This window comes from Oncorhynchus keta, chromosome 12 (assembly GCF_023373465.1).
Source record: "Oncorhynchus keta strain PuntledgeMale-10-30-2019 chromosome 12, Oket_V2, whole genome shotgun sequence".
NCBI lineage: Eukaryota > Metazoa > Chordata > Actinopteri > Salmoniformes > Salmonidae > Oncorhynchus > Oncorhynchus keta.
Window position 1 is genome coordinate 42,245,517 of NC_068432.1, and position 26,060 is coordinate 42,271,576.

Here is a 26,060-nt window from a genome sequence, read left to right on the forward strand (position 1 = left end):
TGTGGCTTCTAAAAATCCCTGCTTTCCCCAAATGATTTTCTGCTTTCAAACTAGAAACAAAATAGATAAACCCTCCCCGTTTTAAAACATTGAAACAAAGAACCACCGTGATAGCATTTCCCCCTGTTAGCAAAGGCAAGCAAACCCTATATCAGCATCCAGCATACCATCCAATCACCTCTTGATGTTTTTTGTTTGGATGAATCGCCATTCAGATGGTAATGGTGGGCGACCTTGCATTAGAAATTGTGATGTAGTATTCCAATATCTACCTACAGTAGGTGACCAGCTGGGTACGCTACTCTGGAGGATTGTGGTAACAACAGCATCTCTCTCTCTCTATCTCTCTCTCGAAGTAAATCATCTGGATCCTACGATACTGCTGCTGAATCCTGACTATGATGTTCTTTATGCACGGTCCTGTGGGGAACCCAACCCTATTCTCCCTCTCCGCAATAATCAGCTGAGCCTCAACACCACAGAGTACGGCTGGAACACAGCCTCCCAATAACAGTGGGGGATACTACAATCAATACTGTGTCCATATCAGACTCTTTTCTCAAGCCAAACAATGCCTTAATATTTTTCCCATCCTTTACTCCAACTTGAAATGGGGAATGGATGAGGTCAATGCGTGTGAAGCATTGCAAAAAGCCATTGGGACTACACAACCTGTTTACTCAGAACTACTGTAGCAGAATTGTACACTCTTAGCACCTTTTTTTCTATCTAGAACCTAAAATGGTTCTTCCACCATGAACAATTTTCCACAGAGGGCTCTACTTGGAACCCACAAGATTTCTACCTGAAATCAAAATGGGTTCTCCTATGGGGACAGCTGAAGACTCCTTTTGGAACAATTTATTTTTCAATAGTGTATGTATCAAAAGTCCAGTACTCACCATCTCTCCTGTTGACTTTAGCAAAGCCGGGCCCATGGCTGTTGGATAACTGTGAGGAGCTTCTGAAGGAGGACTGGGGCAGGTTGGACACCAGTGGGCCATCACAGCTGTCTATCAAGCAAACATGAAACACAAAGCAAAGGATTAGTCTTTGAGCTCTGGACTAGTAGTAACTCAGCATAGTACCCCCAAATAACATTATCAAGGAGGAATAATGCTTCAAGTGAGTTGACACAATATTGTAAGCCACGATAGAAACACCATCGACACCATTGTGGTGACATCACAGGATGTCATCACCATTCTAATGACATCACTGTAAAATAACTACATGATGCTTATTAAAATAACTACACTGTTATGTTCAAACACTACTAATGTATGCTCTGACTTTATTGCAAGAGATCAAAACACCAAGACCAAAACAATATCACAAAACATGTTACAGAGTGACTTGAACTCAACTGTAATATGTTGTAAAACCAAAGTATTGATAAACCAAATTAGGAAAATATTTCAACCATACGAGATCAACTCAAAAGAGTCAAACACTGCAAAAGTAGGGTGCTCTTGTCACATTGAAGAAGCCCATGTGTCAAGAATTACCACTAAGGACCATGCCATACTATTCAAATAGGAGCTGCACTTTGCAGTACTTTCACTAGATGAGAAGAGAAGATAATCATTGACCACCTCTAACATGGCCCCCATGTGATCAAGCATTTTTGCCCTGATGATGTCAGATTGAGTATTGTATTGCAGTTATATATGTTAGAATCACCTCAGTAATAAAACAAGCTGGTGACTCATGTTGTTTAGATCCAGAGCCTCTCCGAGACCTGTTCATGCTCCACACACTTTTATGATTATGACTGTTATGACTGGAAGTTACGATTGCAATAAAAACCCACACACACACATACACATTGGCATGCACGTACGCATATGACCAAATGCTCACACACATGCTGGGGGTGTGTGATTACATGCACAAGCAAACAAATGCACACACACACACAGATAAAATTGGCTTATCTCTTATGACATTAAAAACAGAACAATAAGAAACAAATATTACAGAACCGTGCTAGGGGCAAATAAGCTTGAATGCTTGTTTTAGGCGTGTTTTAAATTGGTCATACCATGGATCATTTGGCTATTTTATTTAGAATTGTAGGACACCTGTAGGTATCCCCCCAAATAATGAAAACATTATTTGATAACATACTGAATTTTGGCCTTTACTACTATAGCCCATAGAAATGCATTGAATAACACATTCATGAATGGCAAATCAGACAGTCAAAAAATAAATCATGAGGAATAAGATTTTAAAGCGTCTGTCCTATATCTAGAAGAGATCACAGGGAATAAGGTTTTGAAGTGTCTGCCCTATATTTAGGAGAAATCACAAGGAATACGGTTTTGAAGCGCCTGTCCCATATCTCGGAGAAAGCACAAGGAATAAGGATTTAAAGCGTCTGTAATATATCTAGGAGAAATCACAAGGAATACGTTTTTAAAGCGTCTGTCCTATATCTAGGAGAAATCACAAGGAATAAGGATTTAAAGCGTCTGTAATATATCTAGGAGAAATCACAAGGAATACGTTTTTAAAGCGTCTGTCCTATATCTCGGAGAAAGCACAAGGAATAAGGATTTAAAGCGTCTGTAATATATCTAGGAGAAATCACAAGGAATACGGTTTTGAAGCGTCTGTCCATATCTAGGAGAAATCACAAGGAATACGTTTTTAAAGCGTCTGTCCTATATCTAGGAGAAATCACAAGGAATACGTTTTTAAAGCGTCTGTCCATATCTAGGAGAAATCACAAGGAATACGGTCTTGAAGCGTCTGTCCATATCTAGGAGAAATCACAATGAATACAGTTTTGAAGTGTCTCTCCTATATCTAGGAGATATAAGAAAGCTCAGAAAGAGATTGTTGGCACAAAATGACCTCCATACCTCCAGCACGCACCCCTGATGCAAAAACAGATATCTAAACTGACTAACTTTGATGGGGATTTTTGTATTATATTAATCATACACCTTGCAAACCTCTCATTAGTAGTTCGCACACACTCTCATCGTGACCAACCTGCAATCACTATCTCTCAATGAGTGTACATGAGGTTGTTTGTTGAGTATTCAGTGTGAAAAGCATTTCAATTATAGTGTTTGAGGGTGAGAAGTGCACTCCAAAAAGAGAGCAGAGGAGTAAAAGCTGAGTTGATCATCACTAATGACATGAGACTCGTTGAAAACTACTTGACAGAAAGAACAGAGTTTGAAAAAACTATTTTAAAAAATGGTGTTCAGAGTTAGGCATTTCACTGCCTTTAGCCACATCTCTGACTGACTCTGTGTTCAGTCATGCACAGACATCATGGTGCGGTGGAGGAAACTGGAGGTTAATGCTGAATAGCTGTGCGGCACACATCCACTGAACCTCGACAATAAACTCACCTTTCCTTGTGTTAGAGCCACCTTTGCAAAACAGACTTACAGGTACCATAGCTCATTTCTCTATCTCTAAACCAGGGGTGACAAACTTATTCCAAGGAGGTCATAGTGTCTGCAGGTTTTTTTATTTTCCTTTCAATTAAGACCTAGACATCCAGGTGTGGGGAGTTCCATGCGGATTAGTGACCTTAATTCATCAATCAAGTACATGAGCGAGCAAAACCCCGCAGACACTCAGCCCCCCATGGAATGAGTTTAACACCTGCACTCTAAACCATAGAAATCCCACGTAAAAACAACAATACTTACATCCCAAGGTAATGCTTTATTTTATTTTTTAGAGACATAATATATGTACTAACAGCTAGATTTCTCTACTTAACATGTTGCTTCATAATAGTACTTTTAAAAATATTTTTATTGAATTATAAAACATACAATACACCTGCAGTGTATTCTCCTTGGCTCAACATTTACATGACATTTTTTACATTTAGCAGATGTTCCCATCCAGAATGACCCACAGGAGCAACCCGGGTCAAGCGCCCCGCTCAAGGGCACATCGACAAATCAAATAAATAACAAAATTGTCAAATGGCAAAATACATCCGGTGTAGACTTTATTGTGAAATGCTTGTTTACGATGCAGTGTTTAAAAATACAAACAAAATCGTAACACAAGTGGAATCAAAGTAAATACACAAGAATAGATCTATATACAGGGAGTACCACATCAATGTGCAGAGGTACGAGATATTTGAGGTAGATATGTACATGGAGGCAGGGTAAAGTGACCAGGCATTAGGATAACCTCCCACTCATCTCCAGTTACACATTCCAACCCTCACCTATCTCTGCTGACCACCCCCTTTGGATTTCTATGTGCCATATATCTTTTAACTATGCTGTGATGTTTAACATATCATTTAAAAAGATAAATACTTTTGCTAAGAGTAATAATATATTAGCGATTGAGTTACCAGATCTCTCCAGATCTCCCAACAACACTATTTCTAGAGTCAATTTTAGATTAATGGTATGCTTTTTCAGCCACTCCTGAACCTGAGACCAGAAGCTACCCCAGGGCAATACCAATAGTACTATCTTAGAAAATGATGATATATTGTGTGTGTCCCGAATGGCCCATATGGCTTTGGTGAAAATTAGTGCACTAAATAGGGAATAGAGTTGGGATGAAATCATTAACTCATTCCAAAGTATTCTTCTCAAGGAGGGTCAGTGGCCTCAGAACCCATCAGAAGTGTTTAATCAGTATTGATAAAAGACAGATCCTTGGCAGGAGCTACAGGCAATAGAGTGAGACAGGCCGCCCTCTCCTCTCCTCTCCTCTCCTCTCCTCTCCTCTCCTCTCCTTCCCTTCCCTTCCCTTCCCCTCCCCTCTACTGTGTCCCATTTCACATTTTGCTGAAATAAGTCCAGATGATGGAAGTGGAGAATGAATACGGATGAAGATGATGCATCACCTTCACAAACAACAACTAGAAATAGAGTATGGATAAGTTGCTGGACTGAACTCCAAGACTGAGTTCAATACAATTCACTATATGTATTTTGGATGTATTAAAAAATTCAGACCATGCTGCATTCAGCAGAAATAATAGTCTAATGAGGCCAATAACATGCTTGTTTGTGAACTGGAACTATGGCATGGAACACTAACAGTCATCCTCAATCCAAACTAAACACCAGTGTTCTGTTCTTGTGTTCCATTCTGCACAACTTGGTTCCACAGTATATTGACCCATGGGGCCTATAGTCTTTCAGCTCTCCAGACAGATTGAAGAGCAGAATTGTAGCAGCACACCCAACCTAATGTGCTAACTCCATGTAGTGACATTGTAGGGGTGCTTCAGTCCCTGTTTTAATTAGCTTGTTCCTCTGGCAGGGAATTAATTGGCCAGATTGAGAGAGAGGGAGAGACAGATTGGGCTTGTGGCCAGCTAGCACAATGTAGTTGACTATGGGTGCTTCTTAAATGGCATCCTATTGCCTATATAGTGCCCCATAGGCTCTGGTCAAAAGTAGAGCACTATATAGGGAATAGGATGCCATTTGGGACACATCCTATAACATTTACACCAACTGCCACAGGAAGTAGAGCAGCTAGAAGCTTCTGTAGAATTAAACACGTGCAGCACCAACCTCCACAGGGAAAGACGTGTCCCAAATAATAAACTAACGTACTAGAGCTTGTTTTTCGTGTTTCATATTGGCCCCGAAATATAATGTGCCCATCTACTGGTGGATCTACAATAATACAAAATGCCAGAAGTTAATCCCTAATAAAATACGCCTGAATATGAACCAAACTCGATGGAGAAACTTTGTGAATGACCAAAGTGAATCAAGAATATGAACAAATAACTTTGGTCCAGTGTCACGACTTCTGCCGAAGTCGAAGCCTCTCCTTGTTCGGGCGGTGCTCGGCGGTCGACATCACCGGTCTTCTAGCCATCATCATCCATTTTTTCATTTTCCATTGGTTTTGTCTTCCTACACACCTGGTTTCAATCCCATTCATTACCTGTTGTGTTTTAACCCTCTGTTTCCCCTCATGTCTTTGTCAGAGACTGTTTGTATGTCAGTGTTGTATATATATTTGTATTAGTGCACGTCGGGTCCTCGTACGCATTACTGTTATTTGTTACATTTAGTGTTTGGAGGATGTTTCGTTCATTGTTATTAAATAACTCCATTACACTCAGTTTGATTCTCCTGCGCCTCACTTCCCTGCCACCTATACACAACTCTAACATCCAGTCTAGGTCTGACCTAAGTGAATCAAGAATATGGATAGATAACTTGGGCCCATCTAGGGCTATGGAAGACAATTTGTGTGTATCTTTTGAAGAAGAAAGAACTGAATGACTTGTATCTTCCTTCGCAGCATGTGAGACCAGGATGTGAGTGAGCATTATGTAATGTACTACAGGGCCTGCAAACTGCCTTGTAGCTTGATCTGATCTATGATTGACTGCTATTACCCAAAAGAAAGTCCTGGCTCGCCAGAGCAACACTATCCAATCATTGAGTTATTGTGATGGTATGATAGGTGCAGCCCTCATTGGGCATCATGCTGTTTCTGTCTGTGGCTACGGAACCCTGACCTGTTTCACTCTCTCTCTGCCTGTGGCTACGGAACCCTGACCTGTTTCACTCTCTCTCTGCCTGCGGCTACGGAACCCTGACCTGTTTCACTCTCTCTCTGCCTGCGGCTACGGAACCCTGACCTGTTTCACTCTCTCTCTGCCTGTGGCTACGGAACCCTGACCTGTTTCACTCTCTCTCTGTCTGCGGCTATGGAACCCTGACCTGTTTCACTCTCTCTCTGCCTGTGGCTACGGAACCCTGACCTGTTTCACTCTCTCTCTGTCTGCGGCTACGGAACCCTGACCTGTTTCACTCTCTCTCTGCCTGTGGCTACGGAACCCTGACCTGTTTCACTCTCTCTTTGTCTGCGGCTACGGAACCCTGACCTGTTTCACTCTCTCTCTGCCTGTGGCTACGGAACCCTGACCTGTTTCACTCTCTCTCTGCCTGCGGCTACGGAACCCTGACCTGTTTCACTCTCTCTCTGCCTGTGGCTACGGAACCCTGACCTGTTTCACTCTCTCTCTGCCTGTGGCTACGGAACCCTGACCTGTTTCACTCTCTCTCTGCCTGCGGCTACGGAACCCTGACCTGTTTCACTCTCTCTCTGCCTGCGGCTACGGAACCCTGACGTCTCTCTGTCGCTGTCTCTCTGTCGCTGTCTCCCTGTTTCTGTCTGTCTGTCTCACCCTCTGAATGCTCGACTATGAAAAGCCAACTGACATTTACTCCTGAGGTGTTGAACTGTTGAACCCTCTATAACCACTGTGGTTAATTATTTGACCCTGCTGGTCATCTATGAATGTTTGAACGTCTTGAAGAATGATCTGGCTTTCATGCTCATATACTCTTGCCTTTCAAGGGAGTTTTTCCTGTTAATCACTGTACTTTTATCTGCATTGCTTGCTCTTTGGGGTTTTAGACTGGGTATATGTATAGAACTGTGTGCCCTGAACTGGAGCTCAGTTGGTAGAGCATGGCGCTTGTAACGCCAGGGTAGTGGGTTCGATTCCCGGGACCACCCATACGTAGAATGTATGCACACATGACTGTAAGTCGCTTTGGATAAAAGCATCTGCTAAATGGCATATATTATTATATTATTATATTATACAACTGCTGATGTACAGTACCAGTCAATTTTTTTTTTTTTTTTTACTATTTTCGACATTGTATAATAATAGTGAAGACATCAAAACTATGAAATAACACATGGGAATCATGTAGTAACCAAAAAAGTGTTAAACAAATCAAAATATATGTTTTCTTCAAAGTAGCCACCCTTTGCATTTGATGACACTCTTGGCATTCTCTCAACCAGCTTCGCCTGGAATGCTTTTCCAACAGACTTGAAGGACTTCCCACATGTGCTAAGCACTTGTTGGCTGCTTTGCCTTCACTCTGCGGTCCAACTCATCCCAAACCATCTCAATTGAGTTGAGGTCGGGTGATTGTGGAGGCCAGGTCATTTGATGCAGCACTCCATCACTCTCCTTCTTGGTCAAATAGCCCTTACACAGCCTGGAGGTGTGTTGGGTCATTGTCCTGTTGAAAAACAAATGACAGTCCACTAAGGGCAAATCAGATGGGATTGCGTATCACTGCAGAATGCTGCGGTAGCCATGCTGGTTAAGTGTGCCTTTCGGGTTTTTCTCAGTTAAAAAAAAAACTTATTTGGAATGCAATTTCTGAGGCTGGTAACTCTAATGAACAGCAGAGGTAACTCTGAGTCTTCCTTTCCTGTGGCAGTTCTCATGAGCTGGGTTCTCTCACTCTCTCACTTATTTTTCTTAAAACTGTATTGTTGTTTAAGGGCTTGTAAGTAAGCATTCCTGAACAGCGAATCAAATGGCTACCCAGACAATTGTCACTGTAAGGTCTACACACCTGTTGTATTCGGGACATGTGACAAATCAAATTTGATTTAATTTTGCGACTGCACTCGAAGAAACTTTCAAACTTATGGAAATTTTCCAGATCACAAACTATCGTTTATCTTTGCTTATTTGAGCTGTTCTTGCCATAATATGACCTTGGTATTTTACTTAATAGGGCAATCTTCTGTTTACCACACCTACCTTGTCACAACACAACTGATTGTCTCAAACACATTAACAAGGATAGAAATTCCACAAAACAACGTTTAACAAGGTACACCTGTTCATTGAAATGCATTCCAGGGGACTACTTCATGAAGCTGGTTGAGAGAATGCAAAGACTGTGCAAAGCTGTCATCATCAAAGGGTGGCTACTTTGAAGAAAACATATATTTTGATTTGTTTAACACTTTTTTGGTTACTACATGATTCCATATGTGTTATTTCATAGTTTTGATGTCTTCACTATTATTCTACAATGTTGAAAATAGTGTAAATAAAGAAAAACCTTGGAATGAGTAGCGTTGTCCAAACTTTTGACTGGTACTGTAAAAAGGGCTTTAAAAATAAATTTGATTGATTGATCGATCATTCCCCACTTCTCCAATCTATAGTGGAACATGCTGTGTTGAATAGGCACTATGTTATGCAGCAGTCACAGGCGGGTATTGAATGAACATGTGCTCACAGCCCAAGGTTATTATATAAAACTAAAACTGAAATAAAACAAAATGTCGTTTTCAAACTTTTTTTCTCATGGGGTTTTCAAGCTTCTGAATCTGGTGGGTCACATTGAGGTTGATTTTCATTTAACGGAACATTCGTTGAGATGACGTTGTCATGAGCAGCACTGCTGATCTAGTTAAACAATGCAGCAAGACAATAGCTGATTACGCCAGTAAGAAAAACAATGTATCAATTGGATAACTAACGCTCAGCTAGCCAGACAAACTATCCCCATCTCTAAAATGACCTGACAACAATCAACCCTCTCATTTGTGCTTTACATTAAAACCATAGCACCCTGGGTTGACTGCAGCCAAGATAAATGTAATCAATGATGACAATGATCAAAGGGATGACGCTGTGGCAATGTAGCCGTTAAAAACTCTTTATCCTGAATCTGTCAGTCTGCCAGTCTTAACTTCTCTTTACAATAACACACAGACACAGAGTTGAGACAAGCTGACGGCAACGCTGCAAGGCTGTCACTCCCCTGACTGGGTTCAAACACGTTTATTACTAGAGCACAGGCACCACTAGGAACAGTCACTGTCTCCAACACTTTCCCGTGTGACCATGCTAATGCAGATTTCATCTAGAATCCTTCAGGCAACTTCACTTATGCTAATAGCTCCCAAGACTGTTGTGAACACAAGCAAGTAATTAATGGGTAATCTAATGCTGCTTGAAAAACATAAACTAAGATGATCTATAACCCAGAAACGACACTAAGGATTTGTCCCAAATGACACCCCTTTCCCTATAGTGCACTAGGCCCGGGTCAAACGCAGTGCACTATAAACAGAATACGGTGCCATTAGGGACAGACCCTAAGATGTTTTCAACCATTGCTGCAGCCAGCTGGGTCCTCTCCTCCTCTCTACTCTCCTCTCCTATTCACTACTCACCTCTCCTCTCCTATTCTCTACTCCCCTTTCCCCTCCTATTCAGTCCCCTCCTCACCTATTCTGTCCTCTCCTCACCTATTCTGTCCTCTCCTTGCCTATTCTGTCCTCTCCTCACCTATTCTGTCCTCTCCTCACCTATTCTGTCCTCTCCTCACCTATTCTGTCCTCTCCTCGCCTATTCTGTCCTCTCCTCACCTATTCTGTCCTCTCCTCACCTATTCTGACCTTTCCTCCCCTATTATGTCCTCTCCTGTCCTCTCCTGTCCTCTCCTCTCCTCCTCTGTGACGGGCCTGGACATGAAGAAAACTGAAAGATAAACCTGTAAAATGGACGTGTTCTATGCATTCACTTCTCCAACTACAGCTCTAAGGCCTAAATTTGACATAGGCCTGGAGCATCCACGGGACTATGGTAAGTGGGTGGATAGTGTACTTTCACCACAATGGGCATAAAAGTGACTGATTTATCGCCACCCAGCCCTGTTCCAGGGGATAGGCATACTGTAAGTCTATCCATCAAGACACACTAAGCACGCCTGCTTTAAAAAGTCCTCCTATGATAATTACATTCTCTCTGTATTTTCTCCCACGTGGCTGATACAAAAATCCTTCTGCAGGGTTGGAGAAAAATGCAATTAGCAGACCTGGGTTCAAATACTATTTCACATCATTTCAAATACTATATGCTAGCTGTGCTTGTTTGAGCTTGCCTGGTGCAACGGAACCAATAAAAAAGTCCTAAAACGTGTCACTCCAAACCCCACCCACCTGACACTCCAGGCAGGCTGAAGCCAAACGGTCAATGTTTTTGAAAGATTTCAAGTACTATTTTAACCCAGGTGTGCCAATGAGGGGCTCTTTCAACAGTCAAGCCTCATAACACGAAACAGTCAATGCACACTCCATATCAGGTGTGGAACCGAACGTTCAGTACAATAAAGGGGGAAATGCCATTACTTTCCAACAACATTTGTCACATTTCTTCCTAGAGGTGTCATAATTCACTCAAGCTACACTTTTTAAAGTGTTTTTTCTAAGTGTCGCTAATGCACTTTACAGTCATCCATTTGACTTGATGTGTTGTAACTACGTCGTGTCAATGTGTGTGTGTTTTTTCAGTGTTGAGATATGCCTGTGTACTTACTGATAATCACCAGAGACGCAGACAGACACAGACGCTGCTGCTACACTTCTGGACCCCTTCACACATAACGGATGACTATCTTCTCTGAGTTACTCAGCACTCAGCAGCAACATCAATACACACACACGTTGTAAATACAGCTTGTTTTAACAGTACTAAATTAGGCTTTGTCGAAAAATATAACATGTGAAATATGACTGACAGTCAGAGTGGCAGCCTGTACTCCATTAAATCATAACGGGGCCCCAAATGGCACCCTTTTCTTCATATATAGTGCACTACTTACATCTGGTTTCTTTGTAGTCAGGGGATAGAGAGGTAACTGAGTCTCTGTTAAACCAACGCACTGCTTCCATCTGTAGCCTTGATCACTGCTTAGCTTTGAGCTTAAGAAGATGCCGATGGAAAACCTCTTCAGAAGGTCAGACTAACTCTTCCTCCCAGTCATGCTAACAAAGTAAGTATTTTGGTGAGCCTGAGTTAACTTATAAAATATTAAGGTGCCTGCCCTCCTAGCTTGGCTTGGAGTGTTCAGATACTGTATAGAATACTCAGAGTTGAACAGCTGAGGGGAGAAGAGAAGAGAAGAGAACAGAGCTGAAAGAAGAGGGTTACTTCGGTTCTGACCCACATTTGTCACTGGTTCAGCCTCTCTGACTGGCCTACCCAAAGGAAACCACTGGGGAGTGAAATGGAAGAGCTCAGAATGTCCCAGAAGAGCTGGGAGTTGGAGGGTGTCAACAAGACAAGATTATCCTAATATCTCTTCCCCTGTAACCGACTCTCCTAATATATCTTCCCCTCTGACCGATTCTTCGAATATCTCCTCCCTCTAACCGATTATCGTAATATCTTTTCCCCTCTCACTGAATCTCTTAATCTCTACTCCCCCTTACCGATTATCGTAATATCTCCTCCCCTCTGACCGATTATCGTAGCATCTCCTCCCCTCTGACCGATTATCCCATTACCAACTTCCTCACTTACCAACTACCTCACTCTCCAACTACCTCACTCTCCAACTACCTGAGCCTCCAACTAAGGTTTATGAAATGCAATAAGGAAACATTTCTATGGTTCTCCTATATTGCTACTTTTCTTCCACTATACTTCTCCTGACTGTAGCCATTATAAACTAAAGCCTGAATAAAAATGATTGAAAACAGATAGCAGGAACCTGCGATTCTTATCATTACTTTGATGATTTGATGTTGCAGTTGGCTCAGATGACATGCATTGTCAATGCTGTAATCATTGCTAACAGTGGACAACAAAAACAACAGCTAACAACAGCCCTGTTTTTGTTGAACACATGTAGATTGATTCAGATTGACAGATTATTCAGAGCACTGCTCCACAGGTCTGTTATAGTGTTACAACAGTTCTTTTTAGAAACTACATCAACTGCTGCAACTGTCGTACTATAAGCTAGTACTGGACAGCTGTTGGGTGCATGGTAGCCAACGGCTGAATGGTAGCACACCTGTGCTATTTCCTTGTAAGCGTCCAAAATGGCACCCTATACCCTTCAGTGAACTATTTTTGACCAGAGCGCTATGGGCCCTGTCCCTGGTCAAAAATAATGGACTGAATGGGAAATAGGGAATAGGGTGCCATTTGGGATGCATACCCTGTCAAATGTCACAGCTGTGATTTGACCTGACATATATGAGGCGAAATTGAAAAGAATATTGCATATTGAGAAATAAATGCAGGTGTTGTTGTGAATGATGACTGTATGAATGTTAAACAACTGCAGTCTAATCTGTATCAGCAAGGTTGACTATTCTAGTTATTACAGCAAAGTAGGACTGAAGCTAAAAGAGGCTGAGAGAACAATTGGGCAACCTATAAAGAGAACCACCATGACAGATTTCTGGTCCAGTACCAACTCATCTACGATGATGACAGGGCTGTGTGATGAATGCGTCCATTTTAAAGGTGCCAGGCTTTTGAAGAATTTGGCCTTGAGCTAATACAGAATGGCCTGGGTCAGAACCAAAGTTAGATGAACTGCCGTTTTCTGTCAATTTCCTACTTAAATACTGCTCTCTGGATTAATAAATCTAGATTCATAACTGCCAGAGTCAGACTCAAGTTCACACAGTAAACATTTTTTTTTAATACGACCAGCGCTACCCGCCGCTACCTTTGTGTAACCTTGACTTCATAAGATCTCATTCATGGCTCGACTTCCCCAACACACATTTCATAAATGACAGTAAAGAAGAAATATGAGGGTGATTTATCCTCTCCTCGCTATCTGCTTTCCCCTTCCCTCATGCAGCCTCCGTGAGACGCCACCCTTCTCATGAATCATGATGGACAGTGGGCTTTGCAGGGAAATACCTACGCCACACAGACAGTTGCACCAAATTGATTTTATTCACTGGTTTATGTTCTTCTCAAAACAAACAACCAGCTCATTGAAAAGTAATACATTCCGAAGAGGCAGGGAGCTGTGTGCTGCATATGAAGCACTGAAGCACCCGGTCAGTAGGTTTACTGGCCAAATATACATAATTACCAACCCAGGATTTTTTTTTTACTTGATTATTAATCTTATTGTTTGTGGGAATAGTTGAGGAGGGAGGTCATTGTCTGACTCTGAAGTCTAAGGTTCCAAATTGAACCCTACTCCATATTCTTTCCCAGAGCCCTACACTCTTAGAAAAACAGGTGCTATCTGGAATCTAAAATGGTTATTTGGCTGTCCACATCGGATAACCCTTTGAAGAACTATTTTGGTTGCAGGTAGAACCTTTTTGGGTTCAATGAAGAACCCTTTTCACAGAGGGTTCTACATGGAACCAAAACGTTTTTTTTTTTTTAACCCTTTTTTTCTGAGAGTGTATGGGCAAAAGTGAAGCATTATATAGGGGATAGAGTAGCATTTGGGATGTGGACAAAGTCACATTTAGAGGCATAAAACGTTTCCCCACAGCCTCAATCATCAGCCAAACTCTCTGCTTGTTCCTAAACACCTTTGGGACACATACAGCTGACTCACCGCCAAAGAGATCATCTCTTTCCACTGTTCCCTCCTGCCCCAGCTAGTCAACTGTATTTGATTTTGATTCTGTATAGTCTTACAGAAAAGCCTACTGAAATCACACAGTAATGACTTATAGGAGAATATTCCATATTGTCAGTGTGAGTGTAGTCTCTACCCACAGGCGCTGTGTCTTTTTGGGCCCTGGTCATAAGTAGTGCACTACATAAGGAATAAGTTGTCAATAGGCGCCATCATTCTTGCAAGACTAGTGTGAGTGTGACTCACTATCTGTATACACACCCAGGGTAGGGGACTGAGGTTTCATGGTGTTATCTGCCATTAGGCCATGATTAGAAGGAGCGCTCCACTGACTCCAGATCAGCTGTGGGAGAAGATAAAAGCCCTGAGAGGACTGGTAATATGCCGAGTACCTGAGAAGAGAGAGAGAGAGAGAGAGAGAGAGAGAGAGAGAGAGAGAGAGAGAGAGAGAGAGAGCAGAACAGCCTCAGTTCTTTGGGGCATGGACTCTACAATTTGTCAAAAGCATTCCACAGGGATGCTGGCCCATGTTGACTTCAATGCTTCCCACAGTTGTGTCAAGTTGGCTGGATGTCCTATGGATTGTGAACCATACTTGATTCACATGGGAAACTGTTGAGCATGAAAAACCCAGCAGTGTTGCAGTTATAGACACAAACTGGTGCACCTGGCACCTACTACTATAACCCATTCAAAGGCACTTAAATATTTTGTCTTTCCCATTCACCCTCTAAGTGGAACATACACAATCCATGTCTCAATTGTATCAAGGCTTAAAACTCAAATTTCAACCTGTCTCCTCCCCTTCATCTACACTGATTGATGTAGAATTGCGCCAGGAGGGGATTGCTGATGTTTTACGTGCTCCTAATTAACTGCTAGTTTGTTAGTTTTTTTGGGTTGTTTGTAACTTATTTTTTTTCTTAACTTCTAGGGGGCAGCATTTGGAATTTTGGATGAAAAGCATGCCCAAATTAAACTGCCTCCTACTCGGGCCCAGAAGATAGGATATGCATATAATTAGTAGATTTGGATAGAAAACACTAAGGTTTCCAAAACTGTTAAAATAATGTCTGTGAATATAACAGAACTGATTTGGCAGGCAAAACCCTGAGAAAAATCCATTCAGGAAGTCCAAACACACCAAGACAGTCATTAAGAGGGCACGACAACACCTTTTCCCCCTCAGGAGACTGAAAAGATTTGGCACCAGATCCTAAAAAAGTTCTACATCTCCATCATTGAGAGTATCCTGACTGGTTGCATCACTGCCTGGTATGGCAACTGCACAGCATCTGCACAGTACTGCACAGTAAGGCGCTACAGAGGGTAGTGTGTTCGGCCCAGTACCTAACTCGGGCCAAGCTTCCTGCCATCCAGGAATCTATATACTAGGAGGAAAGCCCAAACATTTTTCAGAGACTCCATTCACCCAAGTCATAGACTGTTTACTCTGCTACTGCACGGCAAGCGGTACCGGAGTGACAAGTCTAGGACCAAAAGGCTCCTTAACAACTTCTACCCCCAAGCCATAAGACTGCTGAACAACTCATCAAATGGCCACCAGACTATTTACATTAATACCCAACCCAACCCCATTTGTTTTGTACACTGTTACTACTCACTGTTTATTATCTGTGCATAGTCACTTCACCCCTACCTACATGTACAAATTACCTTGACTAACCTGTAGCCCGGCACATTGACTCAGTATCGGTACACCCTGTATATAGACTCGTTATTGTTATTATATTGTGTTACTTTTTATAATTTTTTACTTTAGTTTCTTTGGTAAATGTTTTCTTAACTCTTTCTTGAACTGCACTGTTGGTTAAGGGCTTGGAAATAAGCATTTCATGGTAAGGTCTACACTGTTGGTTAAGGGCTTGGAAATAAGCATTTCATGGTAAGGTCTACACTGTTGGTTAAGGGCTTGGAAGTAAGCATTTCACGGTAAGGTCTACACTGTTGGTTAAGGGCTTGGAAATAAGCATTTCACGGTAAGGTCTACACTGTTGGTTAAGGGCTTGGAAATAAGCATTTCACGGTAAGGTCTACACTGTTGGTTAAGGGCTTGGAAATAAGCATTTCACGGTAAGGTCTACACTGTTGGTTAAGGGCTTGGAAATAAGCATTTCACGGTAAGGTCTACACTGTTGGTTAAGGGCTTGGAAATAAGCATTTCACGGTAAGGTCTACACTGTTGGTTAAGGGCTTGGAAGTAAGCATTTCACGGTAAGGTCTACACTGTTGGTTAAGGGCTTGGAAATAAGCATTTCATGGTAAGGTCTACACTGTTGGTTAAGGGCTTGGAAATAAGCATTTCACGGTAAGGTCTACACTGTTGGTTAAGGGCTTGGAAATAAGCATTTCATGGTAAGGTCTACACTGTTGGTTAAGGGCTTGGAAATAAGCATTTCACGGTAAGGTCTACACTGTTGGTTAAGGGCTTGGAAATAAGCATTTCATGGTAAGGTCTACACTGTTGGTTAAGGGCTTGGAAATAAGCATTTCATGGTAAGGTCTACACTGTTGGTTAAGGGCTTGGAAATAAGCATTTCACGGTAAGGTCTACACTGTTGGTTAAGGGCTTGGAAATAAGCATTTCATGGTAAGGTCTACACTGTTGGTTAAGGGCTTGGAAATAAGCATTTCATGGTAAGGTCTGCACGTTGTATTCGACGCATGTGATAAATAAAGTTTAATTTGATTTGTTCTAACATGTGACATCAATAAGGGATCACATCTTTCACCTGGATTCACCTGGTCAGTCTATGTCATGGAAAGATACAGTATACACGGGGTCATATTCAAATACCCAACTGAATTTGTGCATCAACCTAATTCAATTTTCATGCCGTATGAAAAAGAAGCAATTCACGTATGTTGAACGTGTGTTGAACTCTTAATTGTAAAGGACTCTGTGTACACACATATAAAACAAGTTAAAATGAGTCACTAGGAGCGATCTATAAACAGTCAACTGTAGGTCTCCAGCTGAGAACTACTAAGGTTCTTCCCCCGGCTACAGTGACTACGGTGGCTGCCTCTCTCTCTTGCTCTCGTCTTGAGAGTTGGACCAAAGCGCTTCGCAGCTCCGATTAAGCCTGATGCTCTCAGACCCTCAACCGATAAGAGGATAGCCTTGGAATAATTCAGGGATACTCTAATCTTTATACAATACACAGTATACTGTACAGTACCCCCTCCCCCCCTCCCTCCCCATAAGGAGCATAGCCAGGGAAACCTTCAACTGATATTGGCGGCCAAGGTAACATGCTCTCATGAGATAGCCTCAGAATATTTTATAGATAGGCATCTACGCATGTAGGATGTTAATTTGAGCCAGTTTGCTACAGCAGGAAAATAGTCCTGCATTAATAGTAAATGTGAATTATCATGTGGATTATAATTAATTGAAATTTTTGTGGGGGTTGATACATTTCACGTAGGGGAAAACCAAGTATTAAAAGTCAAAGTTCTCCTGCAACAGGGTGATCAAATTAAGATCCTACATCTGTATTTTTTCATCCAACCATGAGCAACATAAACAAGGAGACCTTAACCTGACTGTGGAGGGTGAGGGCGAGGGCAGACACTCTCATGAAATAGCCTCAGAATATATTATGGATATGCGTACTTACACAGCACGCAGGACAGCACAGCCTCACACCACATAACTAGGTAGACCATAACCTGACATTGGAGGTCGAGGGCACACCCTCATCGAAAGTACAATATGCGATACCTACGAGAATGTAACCCACAATCTTGGCATTACCGGCACCATACTCTTACCAACGGACCGGAACCTGACATTGGAGGGCAGGCAGACCCTCTCATGAAAAGTACTAAACTGACTTCTCAGACAAGCAGTTAGTGTATGATGAGTCAGCAAGTTGTTTGATTATACATGCTGCCAACTGGCCAACAAATCAAATATCAAGTCATGATCTCCAAAGATACAGATGCACTGAAAGCAAATCAAATCAAATTTTATTTGTCACATACACATGGGTAGCAGATGTTAATGCGAGTGTAGCGAAATGCTTGTGCTTCTAGTTCCGACAATGCAGTAATAACCAACAAGTAATCTAGCTAACAATTCCAAAACTACGACGTTATAGACACAAGTGTAAGGGGATAAAGAATATGTACGTAAAGATATATGAATGAGTGATGGTACAGAGCGGCAGATGGTAGATGGTATTGAGTGCAGTATATACATATGAGATGAGTATGTAAACAAAGTGGCATAGTTAAAGTGGCTAGTGATACATGTATTACATAAAGATGCAGTAGATGATATAGAGTACAGTATATACATATACATATGAGAGGAATAATGTAGGGTATGTAAACATTATATTAGGTAGCATTGTTTAAAGTGGCTAGTGATATATTTGACATCATTTCCCATCCATTCCCATTATTAAAGTGGCTGGAGCTGAGTCAGTGTGTTGGCAGCAGCCACTCAATGTTAGTGGTGGCTGTTTAACAGTCTGATGGCCTTGAGATAGAAGCTGTTTTTCAGTCTCTCGATCCCAGCTTTGATGCACCTGTACTGACCTCGCCTTCTGGATGATAGCAGGGTCCAATTTGTAAGTCGCTCTGGATAAGAGCGTCTGCTAAATGACTTAAATGTAAATGTAAATGAACAGGCAGTGGCTCGGGTGATTGTTGTCCTTGATGATCTTTATGGCCTTCCTGTGACATCAGGTGGTGTAGGTGTCCTGGAGGGCAGGTAGTTTGCCCCCGGTGATGCGTTGAGCCTTACGGTTGTGGGCGGAGCAGTTGCCGTACCAGGCGGTGATACAGCCCGACAGGATGCTCTCGATTGTGCATCTGTAGAAGTTTGTGAGTGCTTTTGGTGACAAGCCAAATTTCTTCAGCCTCCTGAGGTTGAAGAGGCGCTGCTGCGCCTTCTTCACGATGCTGTCTGTGTGGGTGGACCAATTCAGTTTGTCTGTGATGTGTACGCCGAGGAACTTAAAACTTGCTACCCTCTCCACTACTGTTCCATCGATGTGGATAGGGGGGTGTTCCCTCTGCTGTTTCCTGAAGTCCACAATCATCTCCTTAGTTTTGTTGACGTTGAGTGTGAGGTTATTTTCCTGACACCACACTCCGAGGGCCCTCACCTCCTCCCTGTAGGCCGTCTCGCCGTGGTTGGTAATCAAGCCTACCACTGTTGTGTCGTCCGCAAACTTGATGATTGAGTTGGAGGCGTGCGTGGCCACGCAGTCGTGGGTGAACAGGGAGTACAGGAGAGGGCTCAGAACGCACCCTTGTGGGGCCCCAGTTGTGAGGATCAGCGGGGTGGAGATGTTGTTGCCTACCCTCACCACCTGGGGGCGGCCCGTCAGGAAGTCCAGTACCCAGTTGCACAGGGCGGGGTCGAGACCCAGGGTCTCGAGCTTGATGACGAGCTTGGAGGGCACTATGGTGTTAAATGCCGAGCTGTAGTCGATGAACAGCATTCTCACATAGGTATTCCTCTTGTCCAGATGGGTTAGGGCAGTGTGCAGTGTGGTTGAGATTGCATCGTCTGTGGACCTATTTGGGTGGTAAAGCAAATTGGAGTGGGTCTAGGGTGTCAGGTAGGGTGGAGGTGATATGGTCCTTGACTAGTCTCTCAAAGCACTTCATGATGACGGTAGTGAGTGCTACGGGGCAGTAGTCGTTTAGCTCAGTTACAGGAACAATGGTGGCCCTCTTGAAGCATGTGGGAACTACAGACTGGGATAGGGATTGATTGAATATGTCCGTAAATGACCGTGTCAGTGGCACTGTGTTGTCCTCAAAGCGGGCAAAAAAGTTAATTAGTCTGCCTGGGAGCAAGACATCCTGGTCCGTGACGGGGCTGGTTTTCTTTTTGTAATCCGTGATTGACTGTAGACCCTGCCACATACCTCTTGTGTCTGAGCCGTTGAATTGAGATTCTACTTTGTCTCTATACTGATGCTTAGCTTGTTTGATTGCCTTGCGGAAGGAATAGTTACACTGTTTGTATTCGGTCATGTTTCCGGTCACCTTGCCCTGATTAAAAGCAGTGGTTCGCACTTTCAGTTTCATGAGAATGCTGCCATCAATCCACGGTTTCTGGTTTGGGAATGTTTTAATCGTTGCTATGGGAACGACATATTCAACGCACGTTCTAATGAACTCGCTCACCGAATCAGCGTATTCGTCAATGTTGTTGTCTGACGCAATACGAAACATATCCCAGGCAGAGTGATGGAAGCAGTCTTGGAGTGTGGAATCAGATTGGTCGGACCAGCGTTGAACAGACCTAAGCGCGGGAGCTTCTTGTTTTAGTTTCTGTCTGTAGGCAGGGATCAACAAAATGGAGTCGTGGTCAGCTTTGCCGAAAGGAGAGCGGGGCAGGGCCTTATATGCGTCGCGGAATTTAGAATAGCAATGATCCAAGGTTTTTCCAGCCCTGGTTGCGCAATCGATATGCTGATAAAATTTAGGGAGTCTTGTTTTCAAATTAGCCTTGTTAAAATCCCCAGCTACAATGAATGCAGCCTCCGGATATATGGATTCCAGTTTGCAAAGAGTCAAATAAAGTTTGTTCAGAACCATCGATGTGTCTGCTTGGGGGGGAATATATACGGCTGTGATTATAATCGAAGAGAATTCCCTTGGTAGATAATGCGGTCAACATTTGATTGTGAGGAATTCTAAATCAGGTGAACAGAAGGACTTGAGTTCCTGTATGTTGTAGTGGCCACACCACGTCACGTTAACCATGAAGCATATGCCCCCGCCCCTCTTCTTACCAGAAAGATGTTTGTTTCTGTCGGCGCGATGCGTGGAGAAACCAGCTGGCTGCACCGACTCCGATAGCGTCTCTCCAGTGAGCCATGTTTCCGTGAAGCAAAGAACGTTCCAGTCTCTGATGTCCCTCTGGAATGCTACCCTTGCTCGGATTTCATCAACCTTGTTGTCAAGAGACTGGACATTGGAAGAATGCTAGGGAGTGGTGCACGATGTGCCCGTCTTCGGAGTCTGACCAGAAGACCGCTCCGTTTCCCCCTTTTACAAAGTTGTTTTTTTGGGTCGCCGGCTGAGATCCATTCCGTTGTCCTGGGTGAAAGGCAGAACACAGGATCCGCTTCGCGAAAGTCATATTCTTGGTTGTACTGATGGTGAGTTGACGCTGCTCTTATGTTCAGTAGTTCTTCTCGACTGTATGTAATGAAACCTAAGATGACCTGGGGTACCAATGTAAGAAATAACACGTTTCCTAGGAACGCGAAGCGAGGCGGCCATCTCTGTCGGCGCCGGAAGCAGCTTGGAATACAGTGAACAGCACCAGCCAAGCATGATGTGAAAGGAGGAAACATATACTGCTGTGTTAGAATAGAAAAATGCAGTTATGTAATTGATGTTTGACTTCTTAATAGGCTTAAATCAAAGTATTGAAAGATTCTAATTTTCTATGGCAATCACATCAAGTAAAAACAAAAACGTTTACATCTCTGGGTGAAAAACAACTCAAAGTCAGCTAGGCAGCATCTGCAGATTTTAAAATATATATCCTTTGGTTTGCTGTCATTTGGTAACATATACATTATGACTAGTAGGTGGCAGGTAGCCTAGCGTTTAGAGCATTGGGCCAGTAATTGAAAGGTCACTGGTTTGAATACCTGAGCCGACAAGGTGAAACATCTGTTGATGTGGCAGTTAACCCTAATTTGCTCCTGAGGTGCGGTACCACTATGGCTGACCATTTAAAAATATATATGTATTACCCCCTTTTTCTCCAATGAGACTGTCTTGTCTCATCGCTACAACTCCCGTACAGGCTCAGGAGAGACGAAGGTCGAGAGCCATGCGTCCTACGAAACACAACCCAACCAAGCCACACTGCTTCTTAACACAGCGCGCATCTAACCCGGAAGCCAGCCGCTGTCGGAGGAAACACCGTACACCTAGCGTGCACTGTGCCCAGCCCGCACAGACTATGAGACAAGGATATCCCTACTGGCAAAACCGTTGCGGCCGGCTGTGACAGAGCCTGGGCTCGAACCCAGAGTCTCTGGTGGCACAGCTAGCAATGTGATGCAGTGCCCGGGAGGCTGTAAAACAACACATTTCACTACATCTATCTTGTAAATGTGACAATAAAAAAAAACTGGAAAATGTCCCTTGACAATGCGTCTGAATCTCACACAGGACAGCCAATGTCTTCTCTTTAAATGTGCTGTATATGTATTTATGTCACAGTTGTTCACCCTGACAGTGATGGTATGTGTGTGTGCATGTATGCGTGTGTGTGTGTGTGTGTGTGTGTGTGTGTGTGTGTGTGTGTGTGTGTGTGTGTGTGTGTGTGTGTGTGTGTGTGTGTGTGTGTGTGTGTGTGTGTGTGTGTGTGTGTGTGTGTGTGTGTGTGTGTGTGTGTGTGTGTGTGTGTGTGTGTGCGTGTGTGTCTGGATAGAGAGAATCAGGCAGGGTCTGTGACACTGTGGCTCTAACCGTATCCCCGAACGGTACCTTGTTCCCTATATAATGCATTACTCTTGACCAGAGTCCTATGAGCCCTGGTCAAAAGTAGGGAATAGGGTGCCTTTTGGGATGCAAAGGACTCTGACTCAGGGATGCACTCAGAGTGGCAAGCAGCCAGGGGCGGACTGGCCATCTGGCATTTTGGGCATCAATGAAAAAATGGGCCGATGTTATAAATGCCAGGGCTGATTTCTGGTCCCAGTCCAACCCTGCAAGAAGTAAAGCAGTGGAGGAGTGGAGGGCCAGGGGATTGCAAAATGTACAGCCATCTGCTCAAATTACAATACATATGTATCTCATTACCAACCACCATACCCCTCTCTCTCTCAATGCTTATCTGTATCTCTCTCTCTCTCTCTCTCTCTCTCTCTCTCTCTCTCTCTCTCTCTCTCTCTCTCTCTCTCTCTCTCTCTCTCTCTCTCTCTCTCTCTCTTTCTCTCTGATTATCTGTAGCTCTCTACCTCTATATATCCCTCTCCCTACATCTCTCTCTTTCCACTTTTATCTCTCTCCCTCTCTATCTCTCTTTCTACCTCCGTCTCTCTTTCTCTCTCTACATCTGTATCTTTCTTTCTCTCTCATCTCTCTCTCTATGTCTCTCTCTCTCGCTCAATTCAATTTCAATTCAACTTAAGGGCATTATTGACATGAGAAACATATGTTATCATTGCAAAAGCAAGTGAAGTAGATAATAAACAAAAGTGAAATAAACAACAACAAAAATAACAGTAAACATTACACTCACAGATGTTCCAAAATAATAAAGATATTTCAAATGTCATATTATGTGCAAATACTACAAAATATGGGTTGTATTTACAATGGTGTTTGCTCTTCACTGGTTGCCCTTTTCTTTTGGCAACAGGTCACAAATCTTGTTGCTGTGATGGCACACTGTGGTTTTTCACGCGATAGATATGGGAGTTTACCAAAATGTGGTTTGTTTTCGAATTCTTTGTGGATCTGTGTAATCTGGGGCAAATATGTGTCTCTAATATGGTCGTACATTTGGCAGGAGATTAGGAAGTGCAGCTCAGTTTCCACTTATTTTTGTGCACAGTGCGCACAAAGCCTGTCATCTCATGAGAGCCAAGTCTGCCTATGGCCTTTCTCAATAGCAAGGCTATGCTCACTGAGTCTGTACATAGTCAAAGCTTTTCTTAAGTTTGGGTCAGTGACAGTGGTCAGGTATTCTACCACTGTGTACTCTAAGTTTAGGGCCAAAAAGCATTCTAGTTTGCACAGTTTTTTTATTAATTATTTCCAATGTGACAAGTAATTATCTTTTTCTTTTCTCGTGACTTGGTTGGGTCTAATTGTGAAATACAATTGTAGACCTCCACAAGTCTGATTCATCCTGATTCAATGCCTGAATGTACATCGTTCATCTGTACAAACAATAGTACGCAAGTATAAACACCAAGGGACCATGCAGCCATCATAGGAAGGAGACGCGTTCTGTCTCCTAGAGATGAACGTACTTTGGTGTGAAACGTGCAAATCAATTCCAGAACAACAGCAAAGGACCTTGTGACGATACTGGAGGAAACAGGTACAAAAGTATCTATATCCACAGTAAAACAAGTCCTATATCGACATAACCTGAAAGGCCGCTTAGTAAGGAAGAAGCCACTGCTCCAAAACTGCCATTAAAAAGACAGACTACGGTTTGCAACTGCACATGGGGACAAAGATCGTACTTTTTGGAGAAATGTCCTCTGGTCTGATGAATCAAAAACAGAACTGTTTGGCCATAATGACCATAGTTATGTTTGGAGGAGAAATGGGGAGGCTTACAAGCCGAATAACATCATCCCAACCATGAATGGCTACATCAGTTACACCAGCTCTGTCAGGAGGAATGGGCCAAACGTATTGTGGGAAGCTGACAATTTTTCAGTTTTTGATTTGTTAAAAAAGTTTGAAATATCCAATAAATGTCGTTCCACTTCATGATTGTGTCCCACTTGTTGTTGATTCTTCACAAAAAAATACAGATTTCTATCTTTATGTTTGAAGCCTGAAATGTGGCAAAAGGTCGCAAAGTTCAAGGGGGCCGAATACTTTCGCAAGGCACTGTATGTGGTGTGTTTTGTCTAGGTTTTTTTTTGTAGGTTATGGGATTGTGGTTAGTGGGGTTGTCTAGAAAAGTCTATGGTTGCCTGGAGTGGTTCTCAATCAGAGGCAGGTGTTTATCGCTGTCTCTGATTGGGAACCATATTTAGGCAGCCATATTCTTTGAGTGTTTTGTGGGTGATTGTTCCTGTCTCTGTGTTTGTTTGCACCAGATAGGGCTGTTTCGGTTTGTTACGTTTTGTATTGTTCGTGTTTATCTTTAATTAAAGATTTGTGGTCAATCCTCAAGAGGGCGGGTGGACAAACAAAACCCCACACATTCTGACAAACTCCAAGCATTGATTATGCAAGAATGGGCTGCCATCAGTCTGGATGTGGCCCAGAAGTTAATTAACAGCATGCCAGGGTGGATTGCAGAGGTCTTGAAAAAGAAGGGTCAACACTGCAAATATTGACTCTTTGCATCAACTTCATGTGATTGTCAATAAAAGCCTTTGCCACTTATGAAACGCTTGTAATTATACGTCAGTATTCCATAGTAACATCTGACAAAAATATCTAAAGACACTGAGTCAGCAGACTTTGTGAAAATTAATATTTCTGTCATTCTCAAAACTTTTGGCCACGACTGTACCTATGCAGCATGTGACAGAGCTGCAGGAATTGTGACCTGTTTTGTTGGTTATATTGTCATAGTTAGGGGGGCATATGGGGGAGGGAATTCTGTCACCTCCAGGTAGGTGTTTGTCCCCCTGTGTGCTGAGGGTGTCAGGTTCTTGTCCAGTTCTGGCATGTAGGTAGCCACAGACTAGTACATGTCCCTGGGCCTGGAAATGATTGATTTCCCCCTCCAGGATGGGGAAGCTGTCTTCATTAAAGTATGGGGATTCCAGTGGGGGGGATATAGGTAGCACGCAGGATGACATTTTTCTCTGTTGAAATAATTTCATTTTGAATTTCTAGACAAATGTAAAATGTTCCTGCTTTGATCAATTTAATAGAGTGAGTTAGGTCTGCTGTATACCCCCTGAGTCTATTCCTTGTTTCACACCTGGTAGTTTGGTGGATGGGACTACCAGCTCTCTATAACCTAGAGGGAAACCAGTGGGTCCATCTCCTCTATACCTCCCTCTCTCTACCTCTATATCTATGTTTCTCTTTCTCTCTCTCTACCTCTGTCTCTATCTCTATGTCTCTCTCTCTCCCTCCATGTCTCTCGCTCTCTCTCTCTCTCTCCCTCTGTCTCTCTCGCTCTCTCTCCCTACATCTTTCTCTCTCTCTCTCTCTACCTCTACCTCTCTGACT

At 42.8% G+C, this 26,060-nt stretch overlaps 1 protein-coding gene across 4 annotated transcripts in view; it reads right to left on the minus strand.

Annotated features, from left to right (window-relative positions):
* The window catches only part of cntnap3 (contactin associated protein family member 3), a 221,017-nt gene that overhangs the window by 191,779 nt on the left and 3,178 nt on the right, over positions 1-26,060 (minus strand). For 3 of the 4 annotated variants that reach the window (XM_052458344.1, XM_052458342.1, XM_052458341.1), the window contains exon 2: positions 903-1,013. In XM_052458344.1, coding sequence (XP_052314304.1) covers positions 903-1,013 — 111 coding nt within the window. Of the gene's footprint in view, positions 1-902; positions 1,014-3,371; positions 3,448-26,060 lie in introns of those variants that run through there. The other variant, XM_052458343.1, reaches the window with a different exon arrangement.